Source organism: Benincasa hispida, chromosome 9 (assembly GCF_027475165.1).
Source record: "Benincasa hispida cultivar pf3 chromosome 9, pf3_genome.v1.1, whole genome shotgun sequence".
Classification (NCBI taxonomy): domain Eukaryota; kingdom Viridiplantae; phylum Streptophyta; class Magnoliopsida; order Cucurbitales; family Cucurbitaceae; genus Benincasa; species Benincasa hispida.
The window spans coordinates 97,602,744-97,626,673 of record NC_143486.1 but is presented as its reverse complement, the minus strand read 5'-3'; the positions used below and the strand labels follow the sequence as shown (position 1 = coordinate 97,626,673).

General features: G+C 32.8%; 2 protein-coding genes across 2 annotated transcripts in view; one reads left to right on the top strand and one right to left on the bottom strand.

Moving 5' to 3' along the window:
• The first annotated feature begins 18,102 nt into the window (after window positions 1–18,102).
• GLY3 (glyoxalase II 3) lies at window positions 18,103–22,071 on the top strand. Its single transcript, XM_039044249.2, has 9 exons — window positions 18,103–18,608; window positions 18,845–18,973; window positions 19,082–19,189; window positions 20,534–20,668; window positions 21,129–21,170; window positions 21,317–21,376; window positions 21,450–21,503; window positions 21,633–21,657; window positions 21,741–22,071. The coding sequence occupies exons 1-9, from the start codon at window positions 18,360–18,362 to the stop codon at window positions 21,821–21,823; spliced, it is 885 nt and encodes a 294-aa protein (XP_038900177.2). The 5' UTR covers window positions 18,103–18,359; the 3' UTR covers window positions 21,824–22,071.
• A 1,506-nt stretch (window positions 22,072–23,577) lies between these two features.
• LOC150034239 (uncharacterized) overlaps window positions 23,578–23,930 on the bottom strand; it is a 1,708-nt gene continuing 1,355 nt past the window's right edge. The window contains exon 2 of the mRNA XM_090317464.1: window positions 23,578–23,928. Coding sequence (XP_090173590.1) covers window positions 23,717–23,928 — 212 coding nt within the window. The 3' untranslated portion in view covers window positions 23,578–23,716. The remainder of the gene's footprint in view (window positions 23,929–23,930) is intronic.

Here is a 23,930-nt window from a genome sequence, read left to right as displayed (position 1 = left end):
AAAAAAAAGTCAAAAGAGAATCAATTGGAGAAGAAGAATTTAATTAAGTTGCCCATAATCCAATCTCAAGTTACGCATCTCAAGAGATAGAGTGTTATCCAATCAGGTGATATGCGTAATATACACTTCAGAAGCTAAATTGATTTTTTCTATACAGTTCAAACAAAAAAAAACTAACTTTTTTACGATACTTTAAGGACAAAATTTTATATCTATCATTTAAAAAAAAAAAAATCATACTCTCTTTCAACTTTAAAAATGGTATGTATTTAATCGTTTATTACCCACTTTCTACTCTTGATACAATTTAGGAGTGGATATTATTGGTGCAGATAAGCGGGCCATGAGTGCTCCTCTTTGACCCACCCCTTTTGTCCGAATGCATCGTTGGAGCTGATAAATATAAGAATACTCGCACATATGTAGTATCAAGCTGAGTACACTTTGATACCTTAGTTAGTACAATAAGTATTTAACTCAACTAAACACAAAGAGAGTTACTTACCCCTTGAGGTTATCAATATAAGGCTATCTAGAAGCTAGGCCCTTACTTTGACATCCACTTGGAATATGTGTAATATAAACAATGTGTTACGAGGCGGAAGCACAGTGTTACGTATAATTCAAAATTTTCCCGTGCGGCGCCAAGTTTCACTTGACCAGCCTACTAATCGACCCAATTTTTGCCCAACAAATTAATATCAAGTTGAACATACCCTAGAATGCATTGTGTTTGCTAACTCACGAATGTAAGGAAGGAAGGAAGAGAAGCACTTTGTGGAAATGACACTTTTATTCACTCAATGTTATAAAAGGCACAATACAAAGGACATTTACTTGCAAGACCAACTCTTGAAGAGTTTACAAGTGGAGAGAATTCACTCTTGCTCTCAAATGCTAAAGTCAACTAAGCTTCTTTGCTTATGTTCAAGTCTTGGCATTCCAAGACTTATTTATATGTGGAAGGGAGTCTAAACATGTAGAGATAGTGGGGGAGTGGCTGAAGTGGGTCTAACCGCTCACTACCCTTGACTTCAGGGCTACTCCATATGTCCCCACGTTTCCTTCTTTTTAAGAAGAGGACATGTCCACTACTTCCCCTTTTTAACTTTTTCACACTTCCAATTACTACTTTTAGAACATCACTACCCTAGAATGTAGGAATCTCCCACCAAGTAGTTGTTTGTCCTTGGAATCCTCTTCACTTGTAAACTTTTCAAGAGTTGGTCTTGTAAGTAAATGTACTTTGTATTGTGGTTTTTATAACCTTGAGTGAATAAAAGTGTTATTTCTACAAAGTGCTTCTCTTCCTTCCTTCCTTATATTTGTAAGCTAGTAAACACAACCTATTCTAGAGTGTGTTTGACTTGATAGTAATCTGTTGGGCAAAAATTGGGCACCCCGTGATAATGTCAAAATGGGTATGTTGCTCAAGGTTAAAGAGTGCAAGCAACAAGCTCGACTGTTTTCTAGAGGGAATTTTTGGAATCTTTTAGAGATTCGATGTAACGCCCCAAGCCTAGGATCTGGATTGCATTCCTCTTCATCTTCTGTAGCCTGACATGTTATCTTCTTATGCTTCCAAGATTGAAGATTATCTCTACAAACCAACATTGGTCTTTTTAGCATGCTTTGTCCTCACTCACATGCATCCTAGAAAAATTTTTAAGAGATCACCCAACATAGGATTTGCTCCAAGCTAAGCACACTTTGTTGATATAGGTAGTAACTTTTGATTCTTTTAAGCCTTTCTTAACCATACTCCCATGTCCTTAGGATCCATCTCATTTGAATGTGATATTGATTCATTCATGTATCCCACCTGAACTCGAGTTGTTACATACCCACCAACTTCCGCTTGGTTTTTCCCCCGAACCACATCTTACTGGGAGAGGTTCTGCTCTGATGCCATTTGTAGCACCCCAGGCCCAGGATTCGAATCAGGATACAGAATTGGCAATACATTATTTGCCCTGACATTCCCCTGCATTCCCTGCAACCTGACATGTTATCCTCTTGTGCTTCAAAGATGGAAGACTATCCCACAAACCAACATTGGTCCTTCAGCATGTTTTGTCCTTCACTCACATGCATCATAAGAAAATTCCTAGGAGATCACCCAACATAGGATTATTCCAAGCTAAGCACGTTTAACTTTGGTTCGAACCACAGACATTTTAGTTACTAACACACTCGCATGCCAATTGAATTATACTCGGTTTGACATTTAACTTATTCCCACCCCACCAAAAAAAAAAAAAAAAAAAAAGACTGAATCACGATGAATACCCATTCAGTCAACGAACACCCTTATAAAAAGTCACCCCCTCCAAAATAAATTGGAAGTTAAAATAAAGAGTAATACTTGGATGTATCTTCTCCATGCTTTTCCCTCAAGTCACTCATACAAAAAAAAACAATTAAAATATTTCAAAAAATATATATATAATTTGCCACGTGCCATATTATGATATGACCATTTAATGGGATGTATAAAGATAGTTGCTTTCCACAATATGCAACATATTTTTCTAAAATAAAAGTTCAAACTTTAATTTCTTTAATAAAACGTGCATGCATGCTCCATTTCTATTAATTTTTTAATGACATGGATAAAAAAAAAACTTGATTATGATATAGTGCTTTTAGGGAGGAAAAAAAAAGGAAATAATAGAAGGATGGGGCATCTTCATTCAATTATTTTATTGAATTATTGAAATAAGTAAATGATTTTTCCTCTCAGAAAAATAAGTAACTGATATTTGAGTCCCATCTGAAATAGCTCTAGTTGCCATCAAAGTTTTAAATGGATTAAATATTTATAAAACGTCAATTTTGATGCATCTTTTTAGACCAATTATTTTTAATTTAGTTTTAAATGAAAGAAATGTTGACAAAAATATTTATAAAACGTCAATTTTGATGCATATTCATAGGTCAATTATTTTTATTATTTTTATATGGTTGATTTCAAAATCAGAAAAAAAAAAAAGTTGACTTTCACGTTAGACTTGGACTCGACCAAGTATAATAGTACATTAGTGACATTTTTATTATATTTCATTAATTTTTTTTAGCTATAATAAAAATATCAATCACACTTTATGTTTATGTCAATTTAGAAACATAAAAATTTTGGTGAAATTTGAATACATTTTTATCAACTTACAATTGTAATCGATTATTTTTCATCTAACATAGGTTGTATCTCTGTTTTTATATACGTGTTTGGTAACGTATTAAATTAGAAATTAGATTCTAATTTAAACAATTACTAGAAATATGTCTGATAATATATTTATTAACCCATAAAACTAGTTGTTAATCACCTACTAAATATTAGATTGAATATAAACTATACTCAATAAATTTATGAAAATGAGTTATGTAAAATTTTTTGTATAATTGTTATTTTGTTGCTTATAATTATACATTATATAATACATTTTTTAATTTAAAATAAAATAATGGAGATTTAACCTGAAGTACTAATTATATAATTTTACATTTTAAAATTTCAATTTCAAAATCTAATTACATTCAAAACATAAAATGTTTTCAAAATTTACACTTTTTGATAAGAAAATCTGAAAATCATTTCTAAAAATGAATTCATATTACCTACCAAAAACAAAATTCATATTCTCTAACAAACAGGCATTATATTCTATTCGTCCATTAATTTGTTGATATTGTTACTATTTGATTAAAAAAAAATTATTATTTGCAAAGGCACGTTTTGTATCGTATATGTTTAATTAAAAAAGAAAGCTAATAAACTTTTAAAAATCAAATAATATAAAAAATAAAAAATAATATGGATTAACATAAGAGATTTTGGAATGAATTTTTGGGAAATTTTATAGATTTTTCTGAAAAAGTTTATAACTACAAGTAACTTCCTTTATATATATATATAACGCCAGACTTTTGTGAAGAAAATTCAAGTCATTTTTTTCATTATTCCTTCTTCGGATTTTTAGATTGCTCTATGATATAAAAAGGATATTCCTTTTATTTTAGGATTTTAGGAGTTTTTGACCTATGAAGTCTTCTATATATTTGGTTACACGGTTTACTTCATTTGATGAATTAACAGTAGAGGTTTTCTCCTAAATTTCATGTGTTATTTCTTTGATTTTAGGGAAAAAAATAAATAAATCTTGTGTGTTCCGAACCATGTCTTTTTTTTCTTTTTTTTAAAAAACAAAATTATTTTATGGTTTGAATAATTTTACATTAGGATTTAAAATTTCTTAAGTGGTATTTTTGTTTTTTTAGAAGAAGTGGTATTTTTTGCCTATTAAAATATTTAAAAATTCTTTGTGCTGTGTATTTGACTATTTATACAAATAAAAAGTCAATTCGTCTTTTTCTATTTCCTTTTGTTTTTTTAGTTCGTAAGGCTTTTTTTTTTCTTTTCAAAGAAAAAAAGACCATTTAATTTATAAGAGTCTATTTGATAGAGAATTTGAAAGCAATAAATTAAATAAAAACAATGTATTTTTTTTTCAGATATGTGTCTGGTAACAAGATTCAAAAAATGAATTCTAATTTAAACAATTGTAAATTAATTATAGTAACCCATTAAATATTAATTTATAATAAATTGATATTAATTTATTCATGTACATATTTTATATTAAAAAAATTGTATAATTATTGTTTTGTTAATTGTAAAAAGAATATTGTTTTGTAATATTACATAATTTATGGAAAATTTCAAATTGTAGCTTCTAAGGTTTGGTATAAGTTAAAATTTAGGTATTATGGTTTATAATTAGAATTTACCCTTATAGTTTGATAAAAAAAAATTCATAATAAATAGTCCATGTGATAGGGACCATTTAGGAGGATTTAACAAAATATAAAGACTATATATGAATTATATCAAACAATAGAAACTAAAATATAAATTTTAAATGCAAACTATAGAGACCAACTTTGGAATTTAACCTAATTTAATTTAGAACACATTAAATAATACATATTTTAATTTTATAACAATTAAATTGGGTTTATAACATCACATATTACATTCCTAAATGTTTTGATCAATACAATTCTGCATTTAAAATTTTTAAATTCAAATTCTGGATACAAAGAAAACATAAAAATGTTGTTTTCAGATTTTGTACCGTTTAGACGGAGATAGGAATTTTTTATTTATCTAAATTAAATTACAAATTTAGTCCTTTCAATATATATATATATATATTAACACAGTTTTAAACTTTAATTTAATGGTAGAAATGTTATGTCTATCAGATTACTTAATTTTAGATACCAAATTTGTATGCTAAATGTTAACATTGTATAGTTACTTGTTCACTTGATTGTGAAGTTTGAATACATATATTATGTACAATACTCTATTTTCTTAAAGAAGTTTTAGACAAAATGACATCTTTCAACTAAGACCAATCATCACAAGTAGTAGGTAGATATGATTTGATAAACTTGGACAATGGTCAATTTTGTCTGTTTGTCTATTTTTTTTTCTTTTTGAAATTTATTAATGTGATTCGATAATTCCTTTTGTTGTTTTAAAAAAGATTGTGATTTGGTAAAAATAAAAGATTGAATATTATTAATGTAATCCATGGATAGTTATTTGAAAAGTAAGTCCCATCTAACTACGTTGATTTTTGTGTTCTATAATCTTAATGAAATGTAGTACCTATCACTAAATTCATAATCTTTTTTTAAAAAAATTTTTGAATAATTTTTCAAATCTTATCCTTAGATACCATTATCATTACCATTACAATAGAAAAATTATAAATCCGTTATAGTTATTGTTACTATTACAAATACTGTTATTCAATGATTTTAAACCACAACGATAAGATTACATTATTCATTCAATTACAAATACAAAATAAACCATCTCAATGATTAAGCTTAATATTTAAAAATATATTTATAAATGAGAAGAAAGCCATTGGAATAAGGAATCATCTGTTGCTTGCCATTTGAGCAATGGGTTCATGTTGACATCTTCCATTCCAAGTGGCTAATTGACACTATTTGTCTATTTATTTATTTATTATAATTATTATTATTGGAAACATCTTTTTTCCATTGACAAATCACACATTTTATTCAATTTTTAATAAATGAAACACGAATTCGTGGCAGAAAAAGACATGTAACTAAATCAATAAAATAAAAACAAAATCATAGGTTAAAAATAAATGCACATCTAGCCTAAGGTTAGTAAAAATCCTCGATTTGATCGAGCTGAAGATTATAATCGGGTCCTCGATCGGGGATAGGGAGGTATTGATTGGGGATGGGGTCAAACTAAGGATTATAATCGGGTCATCGGTCGGGAACAAAGAGGGTATCCTTGCCTCGTCCCCGTCCCCAACCTCGACCTCAATTATTATTATTTTATTTTTTTAATATATATATATATATATATATATATATATATTAATTTTACAAATATTTATATAATTATATATATTACAAAAAAAGGGGCATGGGTCCGCGCGAGGAATCCCTCCCTATCCTCGCTTTCAATTGGCGGGGACGGGGATGGGGAATCCTCACCCCGACCTAGTCCAACCTTGTTGCCAACCCTAGTCTTTAATATATGGAGCTTAAAATCTAAAACAATTTAGTCAAAGAAACTATTCCGATAACTTTTGAAAATATGTAATAGATTTGAATACTAATTTGTTTCCAATTTTCTTTCTGAATCTGATAATTCGGATAGGACAAAAGATAGACTAAATTGTTACTTGTTTTCTTTTTAAATTTAATATTATAGGATAAAAATAGAATCACCAACATTTATAATGGTAATAGATACTTTATCGATTAAACTATGCTAGATTAATTGAGTACAAGTTTTAAACATAAGTTATAGTCACTAAAATGTTTTTTTAATGACCTCTTGGTTGAAGATTTATGCATGTCATTTAACTTTTTTTTTCCTTCAAAAAAGCAATAAGTTCAAGTTTAGAATGTTGATGTCAATGAAAATGTCGAGATCTAAAGTTTAAGAAAATATCGATGAAAATTTTGATAAAATGTCGATGTCCATGGATATTTTTTAAAAAATTATAAAAACAATTTTTTTTGAAAAATTAGCATATAAATATATTACGTTTTGTAACTAAGTGTAAATGTTTAGTATTTATATTATTCACATGCTTATTTCTTCATATATTATGGATTTTTTACGGTATAATAGAAAAATCGATTCACTCAATATGTCGAGGTCAAACTCAATTAAAATATTGAAATATATAAAGAAATATTGACATGTCGACGAAAATTTAATACCGCAAGCTCAACTCGATATTGTAAACATAAGAATTCGAAGCTTTTAAGTGAGGAATGATGCCTTACTCTTAATTTTTAGTCTAACAATTAAAGAAGTTGAAACTAAACCATGAACACCAATTGTTATTAATGTCCTATCCACTAAGCAATACTTGGATTAAAGCATACTTATATTTTAAGATAATTCCTTATTCTTAAGTTTAACAATTATAGAAGTGAGAATCAAACCATGTACTATAACTATGATCATTAAATTATCCACTAAGCCATCCTTGGATCCAAAATATAGTTATTTTTTGGGTAATTGCAATTGGTAGCTCTAAGGGTTAATAATTAAGTGTATAGCAACATCTTTAAAGAATAACAAACATAACAAAATCTATAAGGGGATGTTTGGCTCAGTTGAGTTGAGTTGGTATATTAACTCAATATTTAGTCCACCAATTTTACCAACTCATCACAACTCTCTCTTCTTCCAATGTTCTCTAATGACTCCACCCATTGGCCATTGTTAGCGACTATCGCTGCCACACTCCGGGAACTAACTCCGAGCTCCGACAACCACCTTTGATGAAAACACCGATAACCAACTCCGATGACTAATTCTGGGCCCCGAAATCTACCTCTGATGACAACTTGAGTGACCCAACTTCAATGTCTACCTCCATGCGACCAACTCCAATGACCAATTTTGGGCTTTGACAATAAACTCCAATGAAAAACTTAAGCAACAAACTTCATAGGTTTCGATAACCACCTCCGACTACAAATTCTAACGAAAATCACTTTTGATGACCACCTTTAAGTGAGCAACTCCGACGACCAACCCCGGATTTCAACTACCATCTCCGACGATAAAACTCTGACAACCAATTCCAATACCACCTTCATCTAAAGGGATTGAATCCCTAGAGGAAACGTGTGAATGTTGTACGATTTCAATTCCAATTCGATATAACACAGAAAATGCAGAGAAGAAAAAGTAAAACAATTTTACAGGATAAACCCAAAACAATTCAACATACTTAATGAGAAGAAGAAAAGGAGAAAATTGATACTCACCCTTGTAGATCAATTGATCTTTATGTTTCCTCTCCCATTCTCATAACGACCACAATGATTAATTTTAGGAAAAAGAGAAGTCAACTTTTTTTCTATGTCAATTTCTTTGTAACTTTTGCAGAGAACTTCATCAAAAGAGAGAGAGACTCCTGTGAACATATAGAAAAGAGGAAGAATAACTACTCTTTGTTCAAACATAAACTCCACCACATGTAAAATGGGGAAAGTGATTTAAATTTAAATAGATAAAACTATATATAATAACTAACTTTATTATATATCAATAAAACTATATGTTCCATCACATATAACATATAACATATAGTTTATATTATATCACATATAATATATCCTATAGTTTATTAATCTCTCGTTAAAACTTTACATTATAATTTATCACATACATTATATATCTTATATGAATCATATTTGTATAATTAATATTTGAATCATATTCAAATATTTATTTCTCTCATTAAAATTTATAATGTATCATTTACATTATGTGAATTATATCTTATATAATTAATTTCCTCTACTTAATTTGAACAATTCAAATTAATTCAAATTAATCCAAAATTAATCGATTCTCGTTTATCCTAATTGAGCTAATAAGGGGACCTTATGGACCTATAAATTGAAGCCCCAATGGTACTTGATTAATTAATTAAACTCTTTAATTATATTAATCAACCTCTACTAACTGTCGGTCACTCCACTAAAGACCGACAACTGTACTCTCCGCACCATAAATATATTTCTGTATCCATTACATATAACCAATCAACAGTGCATTGACCCTTCACAAATTGCTCGTAAGTACATCTGGGCCAAAATAACGTTTTGCCCTCATAGTTACATCTAACTCTTTAGGTACCACTGATCCCTCTAATGAACAATAAGTTATAGTCCAACTATAATCGAACCCCTCTTTTATCAGGAGAAAGTGTGGCGCCACATTATTCAAGCCTTGAAATCAGCTCTTAAGAGAGAAATTTATCTACTTATCCTAACAATAGAGAAAAAGTGAATTCTTTCTTGTGTAGCAGCGTTCCCAGGTCCCCAATCAGACGAATTCCCAAAATGGTAGGCATATTAAGTCGATAGAACTGACCACTCTCACCCATAAACATCAAAGAATTGCTCTCATAGTAAAAGTTCACAACTCACTCAAGATTGAGGTTAAATCACCTATGGTCATCTTGGTGAAATATAAGTCTCTTATAGCAACGGAGTTATAAAGAGAGACTATTAATTTTGTGCTTTGGTCTTATACAAACTCTTTACATAAGATACTTTTCCACATGAACGATCAGGATCAGATCATTTGTAGAACTTTACAACACTTGTAATAACTACAAAGTGAGCCATATCTGTAATGTCACCATGATAAGGTATCCAACCTTATCCATCTACTACAGACTGTTCAGGTTATCATTTAAACATGATCCACCTGTATATATCTACATACATATTTAAATTACATAAAATAACCTAGGATTTTAGATTATTGGATTGAGTGTATGCACATAAAATAAAAATTATTTTATTAATAACAATTTGTTTTACAAAGTTTACAAACTATGAGAATACAAGAGATTTAGGACACAAATCTTAATAATCTCTAACTTGTCCTAAAGCTAGCGGATAATATAGTACAATACAAATAAAGTACAAAATACAATAAACTAGGGCATATCCTATACCCCAGTAACATCTCCACTTGCCCTAGACAATATGTTGCATATCCCAAAGACCCAGACTTTCTAGATAACCATAGAATACTTTAGCCATAAGAGCCTTCGTAAACGGATCAACGACGTTGTGCTCTGAAGCAAGCTTCATGACAATCACATCACCTCGTTGCATAATCTCCTGAATCAAGTGATATTTTTGCTCAATGTGTTTGTCTTTTTTATGACTCTTAGGTTCCTTAGAATTTTTCACAACACTACTATTATCACAATAAAGTGTGATGAGCAAAGACATATTTGGAACAACTTCTAAATCAGTAAGGAACTTCTTTAGCGAAACAGACTCTTTAGTTGCTTCGCAAGCAGTTATGTATTCAGCTTCCATAGTGGAGTCCGCGATGCATCCTTGCTTAATGCTTCATCAAACTATAGCTCCTACGTTTAGAGTAAAAACTGACCCTGATGTGAATTTCCTGAATCCCTATCAGTTTGAAAGTCAGAGTCTGTGTATCCTATAAAGATCAAATCCTTAGTTCTTCCATATATAAACATATAGTCCCTCGTTCCCTGTAGATATTTGAGAATTGTTTTGATCGTTGTTGAGTGATCTAATCTTGGATTGAATTGATATCTACTGACAGTCTCTACTGCAGGAAATTTCAGGTATGGTACATAACATTGCATACATAAGGCTACCAACAGCTAATGCATAGGGAACTTGCCTCATTTTCTCAACCTCTTGATGATTCTTGGGATACTATTCCTTAGACAAAACAATTTCATGTCCGAAAGGTAATAAACACTTCTTGGAATAGTGCATCAAATATCTGACAAGCATCTTGTCAATATATTGTCACACCCCCTGCCAGATTATCTTCTAAATCTGAGAAGGGATGTGAAAACAGTAGTTGTCAACCCTCTTATGACAACTACGGTCTAACCTATTCTTGTGAACTTTCTCTTTAACACCTACTAAACTTGATTAGCAGTTTATGATCTCAATAACCCATCATAGTCTCATCATCATTCCCACTACATTTATATATATATTGACAAGTCCTGAAACTTATGTCGTTAATAAGCTCCAGACTTGGTCAAAAGAAAATTTAAAAAACTGAATTACTCCTATCACTACAAAGACGTAGTAATAGTGGTAAGTACGAGATCAAACCACAGAGAGGACAGAGAGAGGGCAACACTAAGACAAAGGTGCCTAAACACACACACACAAAAAATATAAAGGACATTTATTTTACCTAAAGGGCTAGCTTTCACACCCAACCGCTAGGAACCTATCCATTCTTTTCTCACGGGGCCCTAACTGGACATGGCGGAGGTAGTTATTTTTACCTCTATCCATGCACACATGCGCACTTTTTTTTTTTTTTTTTTTTTTTTTTGCAGGCAAGCTAACTATTACCTCAGTTTTTTTATTGTCACCCCCTCCTCCCCCTGAATTGCAACTAATTTTATTTTTCTTTTCTTTCTTTCTTTCATTTTTTTATATACACAATAGGTCCTATTTTATCCACTTTGTCTAGTTTTGCTCTAAAAAAAGTAAGGTTACTCCTAAGTCAAAGGTGGACCTTTTGAGGTGACAACAGAAATACATACCAGATAACCCAATTCTAAGCATGCAAGACTTTAATTTTGCAAAACAATGACTTAAAGATGCATGAGAGAAAAGAATTTTTTTAAAAAAACATGGGCTAAAAATCATGATCATGCTTTTATAATATTCTATGCAAATTTTATTGCAAGAAGAATGTGTCATAAGCCATCATAATTACAACAGAGCAACAGAGCAAACAAGACAATCAAAGCACACAAAACATAGTCCAAACATAGCGCTCAAGGACCCCAAGCTAAAATAAAAGCTACCCAACAGATACCCACCCCCAACTTTAAAACGATACATTGTCACCAATGTATCTCAAGTAAAGCTAAAAAATGAAAAGAACAAGGGAACAGAAACCTCCCTTGAAAACATGTTACATGGTTGTGGTTGGGCTTCTTCTCTTTGCCCTGACTTTTCTGTTAAAGTTTTGGAGGGGCTTACAAAACAAAGAAAAATAAAAGAAAAACAAAACAAAAAGAAACCTACAAAACAAAAAAGAAGTTAGCAAAAACTAAAAGAAAGAAAAACTACAAACAACAAAAAAGAAAATAAAGGAAGGAAAAGAAAAATACTACTGAGAGCATAAAAGGGAGTGCAGCTTAGCCTCAATCGGAGGCTTGTGAGTCTGGCTCCATCTGAAGATCACTCTGGAAACCTATGCTGGCATAACAAAGACGATTCTGCTCATAAATGTAGTTCACCATCCTTTCTATGCGCCTAGCAGGCGAGTAGTGTCCTAACTCACACTTAGGGACTCAGTGGCTATCTTAAGGGCTTCAGTAGACATCCTCAAAACTTACTCTCCAAACGAATCATCCACTAGTGGCACATCGTACTGATCCTGGGGATCAACATGGGGATGTTTCTCTAATGTGGGAATGCCCTCGTCATTCTGATTGTCCTCGTCTAACTCATCCACTCCACCCTCGTGGAATGCAGCAACTGACGATCTGGAAATGGGTGTCCAATGTCCTATCTTCTCTCCGTCATCAGGGATCTCCACCCCGGACCTTCGGGAGAGCTCTGTAATTAAGCTTGGGTGTCCAAGGCTATCCATGGTGGAACAACGTCCATAACGGCAGATTGAGGCTCTAATGACCTGTCCCACGTTGACAAACATCCCCTGAACTAGACAGTATACGAGTTTGGTCCGATCCTTGGTAATGTTGGTGAGTCGTAATACTGGCATCAGTTTGGAACATACAAATGCATGCCAGATTTGATCGGAGACAAACATCTCCATCCCCTTAAACCTAACGACAATGCTTATTGACCAACCTATTCAACCCTAGGTCCATACAAAGCTTCTATTACTTCTTGTTCAGGAAGCTGTTGGGAGCAGAATCTATCGTATTCGTCATTGAAGTCGATCAAACCATAGACTTCATTGATACGGAGAGACGAATAAGGGACTCTAATGCCTCTAACTAACGAGAAATCCCTATCATTGTCTAAATTAGCATAAAACTTCTTGACGATAGGAAAAACCGCCTCATCGGGATGGTTAGCCAAGGCTTCCCACCCTCTATGCTGTATCTCAACAGAGATATGGGGATATAAATCAACTTTTAAGGTTAAGGCACTTTCAAGGACTAGGCTTCTAGAGGAAATTACATAATGATATCTATCCATGGCTCTTTAGGAACTAAACCTAGGGTGTTCGAAAACAGGCTCAGGTTCACGTCCATCCCAATTAGTGCTAGCAACATCCCTCCTTCCTACTCTCCTAGGACCCATGAAACTTCATTTAATTAGAAAAGCTCACAAAATCAGGTTCTAACCTTGGGGAAATTCGACAAATCCTTCAAAATTTACCTAATCCACACAAAATATATAACACTTTAGATCAATTTCACGTGCAAACAGAAAAATCCCAACATTTATTTCAATTTCAACAAAAACATCATTAACCAAATTTTTAACACAATTCAAATTAAGCATAGATCCACACAACTTAGAAGAATTTCAACATATTTAGTAAATCTAAAAGAAATACACAATGAAAAGCTCAAAATTTACCTCAAGTTTGAAGAAATCCCAAAGATTGCACAAAAAAAAAAAAAAGAAAAAAGAAAAACCCTAGAATTTGGTTTGGGTATGAAACCCACAAATTTAAGGATGAATAGTTGAGAAAACTTGAAGATTTGATGAAATCTGAGGATAATCAGCAAGGAATTTATGTTTTTAGGTGAAGAATCATGAAGGGATGGGAAGAAATTTAAGAGAAAACACTGGAAATTGAAAGAAGAAGATGAAAGAAAGCGATCCTTGACGCGCAGAACGCTTAAAATGCAGTTCTGCTTCGCAGAGTCGTGACATTGTGCCCTAATTTTTTTTTTTTTAAATTACCCTACTTAAACTAAAAATGAAAGACTAATATAAAATTTTAAAAACTAATTTTAAAACTATCCTAAAAAGGAAAGAAACTAGAAAAACTATCCCAATGATCACAAGCATGCAACAACCTCACTGGTTAGTAAGATGATTGCGGATAAAGTTCGGGACGTCGGTCGTGTGTACAAGCCGAATCACATTATTAATGATATAAGTTGAGAATATGGAGTCAATATAAGCTATGATAAAGTATGATGTGCATTCGAGATAGCGTACTCACAAGTACGAGGCTCCCCAGAGGAATCTTACGCCATACTACATGCTTACGGGGAAGCTTTGAAGATTACAAACCCAGATACTGTATTTGACATACAATTAGAAGATATAGTACACTTCAAATACATGTTCATGGCCCTAGGCCCTTCTATCCGAGGGTATGCTAGTTGTTGTCCCGTGGTGATCGTTGATGAGTCCACACCCAAAGGAAAATATAAAGGTTGCATGTTGGTTGCCGTTAGTTTTTACGGTAATAATCAGTTATAGCTTTTCATGTATGGAATAATGGACAAAGAAACTGATGCAACATGAGCATACTTCATGTGACACCTGAAGCCATTGCATAAGTGAGGATTCGAACATGGTCATTGTTTCTAACTGCCACATTAGTATATCGAACGCGGTGGACCAAGTTTTCCCCAACACATTTAATGCATTATGTATTACCACCTAAAAACATAGCAATGCACTTAAGGATAGTACTGTTGGACTTAGCATACAATTAACGGAAGAAATTTGGATCACTAAACACTCTAATTCATCAATTTTAGCAACTAATAAAGCATGTTCATATCAGAAAAAGAGGGTTTCATAAAAAAACTCACCTTTGAAGACTTTGAACTTCAAATCAACTTCAATCTTCTTAGCTACAAGGTGTGGACCACCAATAGATATTCCCTACATTTTCTTGGACATTAGATTGAGTTGTGGGACTCGAAATGAACTGAAATGAGGGAAAAATATGAAATTTTTCTTGGTTCTTCAGCTAGAGAATGAAGAACTTTCTCTTCTCTCAAAAAAAAAAAACTTGCATGACTCATCCTCTCAACCCAAAAACCTAAGGTTTTGTTCTACTCTTCATGCAATTGCACATTAAATTGACAACTCCACCTTGATCAATTTTGAGTGGGATTGAGTGGAAGATGAGTCAAGTTGGAAAAATCCACTAAAATTGGATTTTTCCAATTTTTCAATTTTTAATTAAAAATTAAATTGAATTTATCAATTTTCAAAATCAATTCTATTTTAAAATTGATTTAAAATAATTAATTGAATTTTTATTAAAATTTAATTTTTAATCTAATTTTCAAAAATTAAATTAAAACAAAAATTGATTTTCTAAAGATTTAATTAATTTCTTATTAATTTAATATCAAATATTAAATTAAACATCAATTCCACAACCATGAATCCCTATTCATGAAATTAATATTTAAATTATATTTAAATATTATCCAATTCTCCAATTTCTTTTAATTTAATAATTTAATGTGTAATTATATCGCATATAATTACTTTCCCTTAATTCGAATTTGAACGTTTCAAATTAAACTCATCACTCTATTTTAAGGTTTATTCTGTTTGTGTTTGTGAGCTACTACCACGTCAAGTTTGGAGAGAGATGGGACCGGCAAGACCCAGCCAGATGCAAGCTTTTTCTTTCAATAGCCGGCCAGAAGGACTTAATGGACCTACAGATCATGAGCTCTAACAATCCGAGATTAATGGGCTAAACTTTTAAACCGAACTAATCAACATCGTTACCTACCAGGTCATTCCACTAAAGTCCAGTAGTTGCACTCCTCTCACTGTAGATATAATTATGTCCACTCGATATAACCATAATTAGTAAGTTAACCCTTCACATGTTGTTCGTAATAATGGTTAGGTCAATAGTTGTTTTACCTCTGAGATTGCATCTTGTTCCTTAAGTCCCACTGATTCTCCAATGAACAATTGGTTTGTGATCCAATCCTTAAACCGAGTCCTTCTGGGGCCAATGAGAAGGTAGGACACCTTGTTCAAGACCTGGAATCAGTACTTAGAGAACAATCTTTCTACTATCCCTAATAGCGGGTAAAAGCGAATTTTATCTTGCACCTTATGTCCCCAGCTATCTACCCAGTCTTACCCCTGAAATGGGAGGCTTATTGAGCCAACCCTCATCCATACAAATATAAGGATAATCCCGAATAAGCAGGAGTTCATAGTTAACTCAGGATTAAGGCCAAGTTATCTAGGTCACTTGCTTTGAAATAATCAGTTTTAAACAGTAAACAACGTTATAAAGTAAGAGTAACTTGTTTCTTGGTCTGGCCTTACACAAACTCATTGCATAGGACGTCCCCACTCGCATGTCTCCACATGAACGATTCAAGATCACATCATTTGTACTAAATACAAAGTGGGTCGCATCCAAAAGTGTTACCAGAATAAGGTACCAAACCTTATTCGTATACTATAGACCGTTTTGGCTATTTACTAAAACTTGATATTGTCTCTACATAAAGTCCAAGTATTCATCTAATAGCCATGAATCTTAGTTTATTGGATTTATCTTTACAAGTGCAATTTACATAACAGTTTTATTAAATTAACCTCAATAACATCTTTATTGTAAATAGAATATGTTTAATATTACAAATTGCAAGTTTTAGGACATACAACTCAACAAGTATAATTCTGAAGTGGTTCAATGATGCAGAGAGAACATACAAACTATCTGAATTCAACAAGCTCTGAGAGCAACTACGTGGATTCAAGAATAGGGTTGTGACGCAATACTTGGAGAATGTCAACTTAGAGTGATGGACCCGAGTCCATCAATCTTTAAGACAACATGACAATATGACCAGCAACGGTGCATAATGCTTCAATGCACTTACAACAGAGGCCAAACTCTTACCAATCATACCTTTTTGGAATTTATTAGGGAGAAGCTCCAAGAATGGTTTTTCGAGTGCAGAACCCAGTGGTCCATATGTACATCTTTATATTCGAATCATGCCAAAAAACAAGTGGCTAAGGAATTTAAGAGTGGTAGGTGGTACTAAATAAACCTGATTTATTGTCTTACATTCATTGTGAAGGATAATCACTTGGATGGCGTCGTCAGCTTAAACACCCATTAGTGCACATGCAGATGGTTCAACTACTTAGAAATTCCATGCTCACATGCAATAGTTGTTGTAAGGTTGAGGAAAATTAACCCTTACACACTTTGCAATCAATTTTTTAGCATAGAATCCCTAATCCTAATATATGCAGACCCAATATTCTTAGTTGGACATTCTTCTGAGTGGAGGAAACCACCTGGCTACGTAGAATGCATTATCCTACCACCGAAAATTGCAACCAGTGTTGGTAGGCCACGTGTGAACTGGATTCTATCTTTCGGAGAACACCATCCAACCTAAAGGTTCATTAGGTGTGGAAATCCAGGACACAATCGGGCAACATGCAACCAACCATTATTAAGTAAAATAAATAGTGACCAACGGAGATAGAGGTAATGTACATACTCTCTTTGATTTGGATTATGCTTTTTTTTTTTTTGATTAATAAATTTGAATTTTGAGCTTTTTGTTTATTATTGGGTTAGGGCTTTGAAAAAGGCACTGTTGGGCTTAGACGTTCACTACTGTCGCAATGTCACTAGTAATACCATCCGAGTTTTGGATTTTAATCAATTGGGTTAAGGATTCAAAAAAGCAATCGGGCTGGTGAGTTCATTCCCTACCCGATATCATTATACCATCGGGTCTCCTCTTAAATTTCTTTTTCGTGTTATTATGATAGTATTGAGTTCAGACTTTAAAAAAGGTGTCAGACTAGAGATTTCATCTCGAGCGCGAGTTATTGGAAAGGCTGAAAGTACCCTCTAACGTAAGTAAAAGATTATAATTTATAAGATAGTGAAAACGGATCATAAAACATATAGGTGCGAGAGAAGGTCATCGGTGAAAAAAAAACTCAAAATTGAAACGAATCAATTATTTGGTTGTATTGTATATAATAAAGTTGGACACCTGTTAAGAAATTATATACAAAAGGCCATCGTGTACAATCACTCTATTTTGTCATGGGCAAAAGCAAAACCAGGAGCGGCGAGCAGGACACAAATGGAGAGAGAACGGATGAAGCAAAACTTGCAAAATCGGTATCTGACGGATCTTCCATTTCATGTCCATTGATAACGACAATTCCACCTCCTCTCTCCCATTTGCGATTAACAATTCACTAAACTAGTATTATCCTTCGCCACGTTCCAATCAAGTTTCAGTCAATAACAAGGCGCGATGCAAAGCTTTCGATTCTTACGAATTCCCTTGTTTCCTTCCAATGCTTTATTCTTCGTCTCTCCAACTCCTCATCTTCTTCCTGTGAAACCGATTTCCAGAATTCCCATCAAGTATTTCAGTTCCCAAATGGGGTCATCGCCATCTTCTTCCTCGTCTAAGCTCTTGTTCCGTCAATTGTTCGAGAAGGAATCTTCCACTTATACTTACCTTCTCGCTGATGTTTCCCACCCTGATAAACCGGCGCTTGTAATTTCCTTTATCTAATCTATCTTTTCTACGTTACTGTTTGGCTGTTTGAATTTAATTTGAAATTTGTTTGTTATTTGATGAATGTGATAATGGTTTTGTTTAGTTTCGTTTCATTTCATCAGTGTTTGGGGGCATGTTTCTGGTGTGTTTTCCGAGTTGGGTTGAAAAGTTTGGTCAAAATCATTAATGGGTTTTTCGTTCTCCTTTGATTTGTTGATTTTTTCTTCCTTCAGTTGATTGACCCGGTTGACAAGACTGTAGATAGGGATCTAAATCTTGTAAGAGAACTGGGACTGAAGCTTGTATATGCTATGAATACTCATGTGCATGCTGATCATGTCACTGGCACTGGACTCATCAAGGTTCTTCTTCTTGATCATTTTTGTTGGTGATTACTCAATCCCAGTTATTGTTTTTTCATTGTCCGACCTTGTTGGTATTGTTATCTTTGATGCATTAATTTCCTTCAGAGTAAATTTCCAGGAGCGAAATCTGTTATCTCGAGAGCAAGTGGTTCAAAAGCTGATGTGTTGATTGAACCTGGCGATAGGATTTCTTTTGGTGATCTATTCCTGGAGGTATGCCAATACTTGTATTTAACAGTACAAAACAAAGACACAGTACAGATCTCTGTTTGTTTTCATAGTTATGATTCCAGCATTTTGTCAAGACATCAATCCATCATCTTTGCCATCACATAGTAGGACTGGTGACAGTTCATCAACATAATATATCAGCTCTCGTATTTGTAATGATTTCTAAACTTTGCTTAGCTCGGTGACATTCTCTCATGTTGAAAATCTAATCTAATTCTTGACATAGTATAAACTTGGTTAGTAGATGCTGGTTATGACATTATATGGCACCAGGCCTCCTCCGCCCACCATACGGTGGCAGAACTCTCGAGGACTGACACTGCCTTCTAATTTCAGACTTCATAGATTACTACTTCTTCATCTATGACTATGACAATTTCCATGAGTTTTTAAAGAGTAAGCATTGATTCATTTCTTCTTTAGCGTTTCAATACTACAAAAATCTCCTGTAAACATTTACATTTGTGGGGCTTGAGAATGAAAAAATGCAACGCAGAAAGGTAGTAGTCAATTTTTGTGCCCGAACCGCTCCTTTGACTTGTTTAGCCTCCTTCAATATTACATACTGCAGCTAGCTCCTCTATCTCTTATTTTCTTTTGGGATATGGCTCCACATCATTTCTTCTTATGGTTGTTTATTCATTATTGCTCTAATTCTATCAACAATAATATTGCCTTCCACTAAAACTAGTTAAGATGTACTGCAAAGATATATCATCTGGTTCCTTTTTGATGATCATAACAAATCAGGAATTGGATTACATACGAAGTGTAGGTGGATCTCACATGGAGTGAGGAGGAAGGAAATATTTAACGTTTTAGAAACTTGATGCGTCACTGCCACCTCCAATTTTCATCTCTTAATGCAGAGGTGGAGAAACATATGGATAATATAGGGGGTCTTAGCTAGGAAGTTTTCATTAGATGTGTCATCAGTTTAGTGAAGATTATGGACTAGATTAGTGACTGTTCAGTAAAGATTTTGTTAGCAGTGGTAAGGAAATATATAATGAACATTTTATAACCTCCTTTGATATTACAGCTTTGATGGAAAACTGATGAGCCTTGTTGATTTAGGAATTTTATTATGTATGGACCCCCGTTATTTACTTTCTGGTGTTAATTTTTCAATGAGGCACTAGCAGTTTCGAAGACTATGATTTCATTTATAAAGTTCCTGAACCCAGACTGAGCAAAAGTATCTTTTGAAGAAAGAATATATGCACTTCAAGAATCATCAAGTATAGCAATGTTAAGAAAACAGATAAATTTTGGGGACAATCCTAGAGTTGACTCGTCTCAACTTGATCTTGCACATAATTTCAGGTTCGTGCTACTCCGGGGCACACATCAGGATGCGTCACCTACGTAACAGGGGATGAACCTGATCAGCCTCATCCTAGGATGGCATTCACTGGTGATGCTCTGTTGATACGGGGATGTGGGAGGACAGATTTTCAGGTAGCTTCACCGATTGGCTTATTATTTATTTCTTGATGGTAATACTCAAGAAGTTCTCGAAAGTATTTATCTTTTGGATAAAGATATTTCAGTATAATACTTTGGCCATCATATTTCTGCTTGTGACACTCCATACATTTAACTGATTTTCCAAACTTCTCTTGTATCTACTGCACGGTACAGGTTTTCTGTTCTATTATATAAACGTCAAGTCATAATGGTAGCTGTTTTTGTTTTGTTGCACAACGATAACTGCGAAAAACTTTGTTTCGACTTCTGGGGTTACCGGAACCATTATAAACTATTAACTAATCATTAGGTGTAAATGTTTTCTTAATTAATCACAACCATTCTGCAAGATCATGACCTATATGTGTAGATGTTTGTATTCTATTCTCTTTCTCATTTGCAAAATTGAGCATTATTGCCACTAGGCTGAATACCAGTGTCTTTTCTGTAGGGTGGAAGTTCAAAGCAGCTCTATGAATCTGTACACTCGCAGGTAAGGACATACACTAGGTATATTTCCGATGAAAAATGAAAGGGGAGAGATTATAGGAAGAGCTCATTATCACTATAGATGGCATTTTTTTGTTTTAGTTTTCTGTAACTCGAACTCGTTCTGATTATATTAACTCTGTGTTCCAGATTTTCACTCTGCCAAAGGACACATTGATCTATCCCGCTCATGATTACAAGGGATTTAGTGTAAGGAAATTTCTACACCTGTTCTTTCTTCAAAAACACGGTTCGTTCGCTCATATCTGACTTGCAATTTCAGGCTAGTACCGTAGGTGAAGAAATGAAATACAATCCCCGGCTTACCAAGGATCTGGTAATTTCTTTAGTAACTAAAACCACTTATCTGAAAACTGCATTTCGAAGCAGAATTATGGTTACTAAATCCTTTGCTTTTACATCTAGAGTTTGTAACTTTTTACCTGGGTTTGTTTTTGTTTTGCAGGAAGAATTCAAGAAAATCATGGAACGTACGTAGATAAAACAAAAAATTTAATATGGTGTGAACTGATTGTCTCTGCTATAACACAACCATATTGTTTCTCTCTTTCAGATTTGAACCTGCCTTATCCAAAGATGATGGACATAGCAGTTCCAGCAAATTTGGTGTGTGGATTGCAAGATCCAGCTTGTTAATTCTCCTGTGATTCATTGTGTAAAACTGGCCTATCTTACCATAAGAAAAAACAAAATAAAAATAAAAATAAAATAAAACAGAGATCAATCGAAAACTCTAGGCTGAGAAGAGAGGTGTGGATTCCACAAACAAAAATAAAAAATATTTGTACAAATGACATTATCTACTTGCCTTCTGCTATGCCTGCCTTGGGGGTTACAAAATGATTTGTTTCTCCCTTGATAATCATTTAGAATCTTTTTGTTAATTATTTAGTTTCCTTATTTTTAATTTTTTTAAAAAATGTGATTGTGTGTAGACATTAAAGTTTTTAGTCAATTTTTAAAAACAAAAACAAGAACAAGTTTTTGAATTTTTTTTTAATTTTTAAAATTTTGGCTTTAATTTTGAAAATACTCTTAATATTCAAATGAAAAAAATAATATACACGATTGTGTTTATAAATTTAATTTTCAGAAATTAAAAAATTAAAAACCAAATGATTATCAAATAAAATCTTTTGAATATCACTGCTCAGGTAAAACTTCAATTATTTACTTAATAACAATGTGACATTCAAATGTTTATCAAAGTGGACCCCAGAGAATTATTAGGTTCTCTCCAATTTCTTCAAAATTGCTCAAATGACTCGCCAAAATTAGAGATGTTCATCGATGCCATTTTTCATTTCCATCCCAATTCTCCATTTCATTCCTCATCTCGTAAAATTTCTCACGGGATCGAGTCAGAGATTCCTACGGAGAATTCGAGATCAGGTTTTCGGCGGGGAATTTTTTTCTGTTAAAAAAAAAGTCAATTGATTTAAATCACTAATCTGAGTAAATTATAATTAAATAATTAACTTTATTACTAAATTGTTTATTGTGATTAGTTTTAAATAATAATTTAAATTTAAAGATAAATTACTCAAATTTTGGCCTAAAAAAGTTAATTAATTTTTAGTAAAAAAAAATAAATATAAATCAAATTATTCACCTATATAATTTAAATTTAAACATTCAATTTAAGTATATTCATTATCATCCTCAATAAATAATCAAATTTGAAATTTAAATGTAATATTTATATAATAATAATAATAACATAATATTAGATAACTATACATATGTAAAAGCTAATTGAGATGAGGATAGGGAACGGGGCAGGGCCGAGGACGGAGAATGCATTTCCCGTCTCTGTTTAGCTCATGGGGAACTTTTTTTCCCTACTCCCTCTCCCATTTTTCGCCAAATCGGGAGACGGGGCCTGTGGGAAAATTGAAATCTCTAACTAAAATAGTTTAGCAATCTCCATCGGAGTCCCGTCCTTCCGGAGACATTAGACATCTACAGGATAGATTGTTACTGAGTTAAACTGTGAACAAACTAACAATATGTATTGAAACATAATTTATACTACAGGGAACAATAGTATGTTGTAATAGTTCATTAAACTGTTATGAAAACAATTTCCCCTTTTCAGGATAAAAATATTGTAAAAACATGTTAATGTAATTGTTCTCTTCTATTCTCAAGTTGAACTTGAAAAATAGTGGTTCCAAACTTTCAAGCACACGAGTTTGATCTGTATTAGCCTTTATTTGCATAATACTTCCAAAACAACTCTGAAAGATTCTAAGCCACATTCATAACGTGTTGGACACCTCAATTTAACAAATTCTGTTCAGTTAAAGTTCATTATAGATCCATCTGCAATCAAACCATGAATGTAAAGAAAAGAGGAGGAAGAGGAGGAGGAGAAGAAGAAGAAGATATCATTTAAGTAAATAATATATATATACAATCACTTCCATCATTTCATGTAATCAAATCCCAATCAAAGGATGATAATACAGACTTCATTCCACATAAATTTGGATTCAAATTCTCCATCTCCAGATAAACCAAACAAGTTTATAATTCCCCTAATTGAACATCCTGTTCCTTCAATGGAACATAATCCCCAAGATACACTTCCAGATGATCAGACAATGAGGACTTGTCAATATTTTGATGATGATATGATTTGCAAACAAAGTAAATGATTGTTTGAGCAACAAGACCAAAGAGAAACACTTTGAACAGCAACAAGAAACACAGAATTCCAAGAACAATTCTTAGCCCATTG